General features: G+C 38.9%; 2 protein-coding genes across 2 annotated transcripts in view; both read left to right on the top strand.

Annotated features, from left to right (window-relative positions):
- Positions 1–2,583, top strand: part of pcnx1 (pecanex 1) — a gene marked incomplete at its 5' end in the record, with an annotated part of 32,277 nt that extends 29,694 nt beyond the window's left edge. The window contains 2 exon segments of the mRNA XM_035673464.1: positions 356–496; positions 805–2,583. Coding sequence (XP_035529357.1) covers positions 356–496; positions 805–945 — 282 coding nt within the window. The 3' untranslated portion in view covers positions 946–2,583.
- Positions 2,584–3,530: 947 nt separating this feature from the next.
- The window catches only part of lgmn (legumain), a 10,290-nt gene continuing 6,297 nt past the window's right edge, over positions 3,531–7,523 (top strand). The window contains exons 1-6 of the mRNA XM_035673495.1: positions 3,531–3,677; positions 3,978–4,129; positions 4,370–4,467; positions 6,760–6,841; positions 6,972–7,054; positions 7,189–7,264. Coding sequence (XP_035529388.1) covers positions 3,989–4,129; positions 4,370–4,467; positions 6,760–6,841; positions 6,972–7,054; positions 7,189–7,264 — 480 coding nt within the window. The 5' untranslated portion in view covers positions 3,531–3,677; positions 3,978–3,988. The remainder of the gene's footprint in view (positions 3,678–3,977; positions 4,130–4,369; positions 4,468–6,759; positions 6,842–6,971; positions 7,055–7,188; positions 7,265–7,523) is intronic.

Here is a 7,523-nt window from a genome sequence, read left to right as displayed (position 1 = left end):
GGCATTGTGCAGCCCTAACACTGATATTAACATTTAGCTCATGTACAGCATTGCAGAGCTGCTGGAATGCCTGTGGACAATCTTGTTATGCATATAATTTAAATATAGGCCATTTATAGAATTTTAGGGCATGTCCTCCTCCACTAATACACTCTATAATTACATTAATACTCTACTGAAATGATAATTAGTCGCAAGAAGCACTGTATTCTGCTGCCTTGGTTGCATGTCATTGCTTTCTGTGATGCTGGTCCACTCAGTTTTTCTTGCCTCTGAGCTGTCAAAGTAAAAGCAAAAACTCAGTCCTGCTGTGATGATGTGATTTTTATTCCGGTGCTCCTGCGATGTCGCTCAGATCGTGGACGTCAGTCATGTGCTAGAGACCATCAACTTATCGAAGCGGAAGGAGCTGCAGTGGCCTGACGAGACGATAAGACTGAGGGCAGGACGGACCTGCTGGAGGGACTGGAGCCCCTTAGAGGGCATGGAAGGACATGTAAGTCTTTTTTTTACCTTTATTTATAATGCACAGATAAATGAAAGTTAGATTTTGGACTTTTGGACAAGTAAATCTGTCTGTCTGCTGTTGTTCGTCAGCTCTCACACACACTCTCACACTCCCTGACCTCTTATGCTAAAAATATGATTTTGCTATGATAATCTTGTTTGTACTCGTGTCCTATTTTTTTTTTTTTTTTTGGGACTGTAACACCCTCTGTGACCTACTTGCTCTGTAATAAATGCTTCATAAATTTGATTGGATGCTTCCTTTCACAAAGCGGCCTCCTCTGTTGCCCTCTGCAGGTGATTCACCGGTGGGTGCCTTGTAGCCGTGACCCAGCCAGTCGCTCCCATATCGACAAGACCATCCTGCTGGTACAGGTGGAAGATAAGCTAGTGCCCGTTATTGAGACTGGGGTCATTGAGTTGGGCGCAGAGGTTTGAAACAAACAAGCAAGCACACACATCACACACACGCGTGTGAAGACGAAGCCAGACGTCCCTGGCTTTCAGCAGGACAGAGGAGCCTGCAGACAAACAGGAAATGGGAGCTCTCCCCCCTCCCCTGTTCCTTATCGCTGAGGGGGAAAGGAAGCCAGGGAAAAGTGCAAGCAGAGGCAGAGTATACATTCATCCAAGATCCTTTACTGCATCAATACACATCCACAGTATCTGCCTTGCTTTGCGTCTCAGAAATGCTGCATGACAGTAAACAAACCCTTAAGTTAAGTTAGTTCTCGCTACTGGTAATTAATTTCTATGCATTTCATCGACTATTTTGTTGGCAATTCTGACAGACCTGAGTGTAAAAGAGCGTGTGGAGATTTTCTTTTTGTTTTTGTGTGTTTTGATTGTCTTTAAAATTTGCCAAAAATAAGCCTGGTATTGAATATCTGCCATGGGTTTCATAACATGAAAGCTTTTTTTTTTTTTTTTATTGTTTTTAGTTTTGTGCTGCCAAGACTACAGAGGAAGTTGTGGTGCAAAACAGACTGAGACTTGACGGTGCTGTGCTCAACAGACTCCTCTGTTTCATTGTTGTCATTCCGTTTGGATTACTTTGAAATTTTGCAAGATTACTTTGCGCAAAGAAAAAAAAAAAAAAAGAACTTGCACTATAATTTTTGTTTTTTAATTTACAGTGATGCACTACCCTCTTTAGATAATATCACATTTTATTTATTACAGACTCTGAATGGCCATGGTTACCGATGCCTTGGGAATGAAAAAAATGCAATCGTCATTCTGTTTTCAGCCATTTTTATTTTACTATTTTATGTTTGATAAACTTGAAAATAACTTTTTACTGTATATGATTATATCTATATCTATATCTATATATATATATTTACACAAATATATATATATATAATGTCAATGTATAAAAGATTTTGTTTTCAATATTTATTACTGTGAACATGGTATTTACACTTTGTTACATCTTTTTTTTTTTTTTCATTTTGGGACAAAGGTTAATGTATTAAGGACCATTGGTTGAAAACAAGATGCCGAATTTTTGTTGGACTGTTTCACTATTTAACTTAATTCTTTTCTATATGGAGAAATAAAAGTTTGATTTATTGCTGACATCTTTAATACGCCTCTTCTGGTTGTCTGTGAATCATATTTATTGAATTCTCTTGTCATGTTCGGGAATCCGACAGTCGAAATAAGCACTGGTTCACGCTAAGCTCGGTCATCAACAGGGACTTTACTAAAAGTACGTAATGTTGCATGAGAGACGCAAGTTTAAATGAAACTTGTGATTAGCAGGTGCAGTGAGGTGGTAGGGGGTTTTATGAGTTACCTGCTGTGGTTTATAATATGTTTTATGGCACAGTGAAACATGTATCATATGACACTTCTTGACTGTGCCTGCTTGAATAGTTTATAAGGAACTGCTGCAAAAATATGTGCCATGTTGCCTGTTGGTGTGTGAAGAATCTGTAGGTCTTGTATTCTTGAATCAGTCGGTTTCAAAACCAATTTTTAAGTGTATATTTCTCAATTTTATTATTTTTTTTGCATATTATAATTTGGATTTTCTGACCTCTGGTTACAAATAAATCTAATTTCACACTATTCATACTGATTTTTTACATTCAGTAGATCTGCCAGATGTTTCTCAGTTTTCTCTGTGTTGTTACAATAAGTCAAAGTGTTACAGTTTATGTGGAGGGTCATTATTCATTCCTCAAAACCTTTGTTGGTATGTTATATCACATTATTATTTATATTACATTATTGCTGAAGCAAAGTTGCATATTATTTAAGAATTTCCTTTTACACAATAAAACAAAACAGATACAATTCATTATACACAAACTGATTTAAACACAGTAGAATGAATTTGTGGACATTTCTCTGACATTTGCCTGCGATGATAATGTCACAATGTCTTTACTGTTCTGTTCTGCCCAACACCTGAACTCCCAATTAGTGCTTCATCAACAGGTAAAGGTCAACTAGTTAAGATCACGCTGCTGTAAAACATAAACATTGCAGTTAAACCATTAAATCTTTATGCCATTCACATTATTCCTTAATGAGCTTATGATCATATCTCAAGCAAGTCTCTAGTAGGTGGACTTTTTCAAACTCGTTAAGATTGAAGCTCAATGAGCACAGTAGCACAGTCTGCTTCATTTCTCAATTAACTTATTATATTATGTTGAGTATGAAAAAGTACTGTAACTATAGCGACCAAGGTTCACCTTTACTGTCATTATACAAGGATTGCACAGGTAAATGCAGATGTACCCTCCTCCATGCAAATATGTTTGAACAAACAGAGTTAAACAATAAGAATAAAGTATGTAGCACTAAAAGAAGAAATAAAAAAATAAGTTCAAACACATTTCTATTTACAAAGAAGATGTTTTTTTCTCGGAAATGAAGATCCACTGGTAATCTCGTTAATCTACTTTTCACTGTAACCGCACACACACACAAACCCGCATGTTATTGTCCTTCGATCACATGACCGTTTACAGTGAAGCCCCGCCCCCCCCGAGCATCGAGCCCTCTGATTGGCTCCCGCAGGAGAATTCCTATCAACTGGGGTTGTTTTTTTTCCCGACGTCACGTATAAATGTCCCATTGACTCCCGCTGAAACACGTTCATGTAACTCTCCTCCTCACGGCTGTTCTCCTTCGTGCTGCACCGCAAATACAAGGTAAAAGACTTATTTATTACATTTAATAGCTTTAATAGCGCATTCTTAGCTCTTTTTTTTTTTTTTTTGACCCTCCTCCTCCTCCGTTGTTGTGCTACCAACTAGCTCGGTTCTGAGATCATCATGTGACATCCAGGCTGTCAGCTGGTGTGTTTGTGTGCTGCTTCACCTGCTGTTGTTGTTGTTGTTTTATCCCCACAGCATAGCAACTGTAAACACATTATTTATTTGTGTATTTTGAGAGCTTTTAACTATCTCTGCCCCCCCCCCTCCCACACACACACACACACACACACACAGAAGAGGAGGGTATGTCTCGGTCAGTCTTCCTCGGCCTGCTCGGCCTGAGTCTCGGGCTGGTGAATGCGTTCCCCTCCCAGCAGCCAGAAGGTGGGAAAAACTGGGTGGTGATCGTGGCTGGCTCCAATGGCTGGTACAACTACAGGCACCAGGTGAGAGTCCTCAAAACAAGGGAAACTACACGAAGCTGCAGCCACAATGTCACCTTATCAAGTGCAAACCGTGCATGACTCAACTGTGTTCTTTTATAATCCGCACTGGTGTTGATAAGATGTTGATAAGTCATTTCCCCTTCACAATGCATGCTCTCCCACAGTTCTTTCTCCCCCCCCCTCCTCCATCCTCTTTAACGGTGCAGGTGAGTTGTACTTATTGCTCTCTCTGTCTCTCAGGCCGATGCTTGCCATGCCTACCAGATTGTCCACAAGAATGGCATCCCAGATGAGCAGATTGTGGTCATGATGTACGATGACTTGGCACAGAACGAGGAGTGAGTTGACACTTTTATTTTTGTGTTACAGACTTCTTCTTTTGTTTTAAATTTAAAAAAAAAACCCCACTGTAGTTTTAGTTTTAGTTCTATTTATTGTTGACTTCTCTTCCAAGTTAGTACAATATGCAAATGAGTTTCAGCCTCAGTTATACTGAATGTGATCTTAGCTGCTTTAAATCTTTTACACATGCTGTTTTGCGTGTATTTTTCATGTTATTACCGTAACATGCCTTATTACTGTGTTCCTATATTAAGTGTTCCTCTTTGCCCTGTGTGTGTTTTGAGGTGCTGGATAGAACAAAGCAGTAAACTGAAACTCTGATGAAAATGGTAATGAGCTTTTGATAGCGTCACATCATTAGAAACCCTCTGTTGAAATGATGTCAGGAGCTACGTGTACTGTATTTCACATGTCGTCTGTCAGTAGAGCTGAAACGATTACTAATCAATTAGTTAGTTGACTGACAGGAAATTCTGTCCCTATGTATCTGCTGAAGTAGAGTCTGTTCCGATACTTACTGAAATGTTGAGTTAAATATGTATCTGATGCACTAAAACAACAGCTGTAACCCACTAAATCTGACACAGCTTCTTTTTCATGAGCTACTTTTATCCAAACCCTGCTTTAAAAATACAAAATAAGTTTATAACCTCAAATTATTGACATGCTAAGAGAGAGTTTTCACACAGACATGAAGCGATCCACCAGAGAGAAGATGTCTCAGTTGTTGTTGAAACTACGTCCTAACGATTAATAAAGAGAAAAATATGAATTGTAAATGAAGATAATCACTCGCAGACCTATCTCTAAACCACAGAATAATCGCACACTCGTGTTGGTATTTCTCATGTCGCTGTGGCATGTCATTGTCACAGCAGCAGCAGCGTTAACAGGCTGAACAGGCTGAGGTACAGAGACCCAGTGAGAGGAGTCACAAGGAACTAATTTTAGTGCTCCTTCAGGACTTGGAGTTGTATTACTGACATGGTGACTGGATAGAGGAGCTGCAGTGAAAGCAGACCCATCAGTTTCAGTCAGAATTAGGATCTCTGTTACACACTGTGACATGCAGTAAGACACAGCAGTGTTCGACAGTGAGGATCATTGATTTGGCCAAGTTGACTGTCAGTTAGTGTCCCAGTTGGACCAATTAATTCACTCTCAGTCTACTGTATATTTAACTTTTAAAAACAACTTTTCTTGCATTATAAAAATCAACTTGAATGTATGAAAATTTGTCTGGACTGAAGTTTGAGTAGAATCCAGAAGGCAACTATCTCCAAATAGTTAACTAGAGTTGGAACTAACAATAAGTGTCATCATCTCTCAATCTCTTAATTAGCTGAGTTGGTGAAAAATGCCCATCATAGGTTGTTGGAGCCCAAGGTGACGTAATGAAATCGTTTTGTTTTGTCCAACCAGCAGTCTAAAACACAAAGATATTCACTTTACACTGACATAAAACCCAGAGAAGCAGCAAAATCCTCCTATTGGAGAAGCTGGAACCAGTTAGATGGAGAAGAAGAGAAGCTGCAGATTATTTCCACTGCAATAGTAATAACCAATGATTTAACTATTATTAACTATCTGCACACTTTAGCATCGGCTGACGTGTCCGTGTATAAAAATACCTCGACATAATGTAGGTCAAGTTTTAGACAGAAGTTGCAACGTTGATCGTTTTATATCCAAATCATATTTTTGTATGGCTGACATTATTATCACCGTGTATTGGATTTGTGGTTAATAACTAACTTGTATTTAAAACAAACAGGCAAGAGTGCAGCTTGCATGATTACCCGTACAGACTGCAAATTTAAATGGCAACTGATACTGATAGCAGAACCTTTTATTAATGCAAAATAAAGCTATGATAATCATGAATTAAGGGCTGCAACTAACATTTTATTGTTCATTAATCTGCTGATTAGTTTCTCTGTTAATCGTTGTGAAAAACGTCTGTTGTAGTTTCCTGAAGCCCAAGTTGACATCTTTAAATGTCTTATAATGTCAGACTAACAGTCTAAATTCTTAACATTTTCAGATAATAATCCCTTGAGACAAGTTGCAACTCTGCATAATTACTGTAACAGTGGAGTTTCTTCCAGCCCTCGTTGTGTAGAGTTATAGAAAGTGATTCTGTAGTGGAAAAAGGATAAAACCTTGTGTGCTATGAAGCCGTCACCTGATCAGTGAATCATTTGTTCGCTGCCCTGTCATCATGCCAAAGTGTATTGTCAGCCGTTTGCACTTCCTCCTGCAAATCTGAATCATATTTTTGTTTCCAGTAACCCAACCCCTGGGATAGTGATCAACAGGCCGAATGGCACAGATGTGTATAAGGGAGTTCCTAAAGACTACACTGGAGAAGTGAGTGGCTCTGCACAAATATTAGAGTGGCAATCACAGTAATAAATGTGTCGCAGTGCTGTTAACATTTAAACTGATTATTTGACGCGACTTTGAAAACTCTGATCTCTGACTGGGTGCTCTCCCGCAGGATGTGACCCCACAGAACTTTCTGGCTGTGCTGAAGGGTGACTCCTCAAATGTCAAAGGTGGCTCTGGAAAAGTGTTGAAGAGGCAAGTAATCCAATAAAACAAGAGAATAAAGCCATAAATCTCCCGAAGCAATAACATCAGAGCAGCACAAAATCTGGTTTATCAAGATCTTTTATTTTTTTTCCCATCTAACCTTGCTCTCTTTGTCTTGGCAGCGGCCCCAACGATCACGTGTTTGTGTATTTCACCGACCACGGGGCGCCTGGTATTCTGGCCTTCCCTAGTGATGAGGTAAGCACTTTTCTACTTCCTGTTTTTGCTGTTTACCCATTGGCCTACTGCACCAACACACATAAGATGGTTCTGAACCACAAAAAGTAAACCAGGAATGAACTACTCTTACATTGTCGAACTCGTTTTGTCAGGTAATTATCTCTCACAAGATCAGTCATGTGTCTTTGTTCTTATATATATATATATATATATATATGTGTATGTGTGTGTGTGTGTATATATATATGTGTGTATGTATATATGTGTATGTGTATGT

Source organism: Morone saxatilis, unplaced genomic scaffold (genome assembly GCF_004916995.1).
Source record: "Morone saxatilis isolate NCDOM2014 unplaced genomic scaffold, NCSU_SB_2.0 Contig3, whole genome shotgun sequence".
Lineage (NCBI taxonomy): Eukaryota > Metazoa > Chordata > Actinopteri > Moronidae > Morone > Morone saxatilis.
Note: the sequence above shows the minus strand (reverse complement) of the source record. Positions and strands in the feature narration are given on the sequence as shown.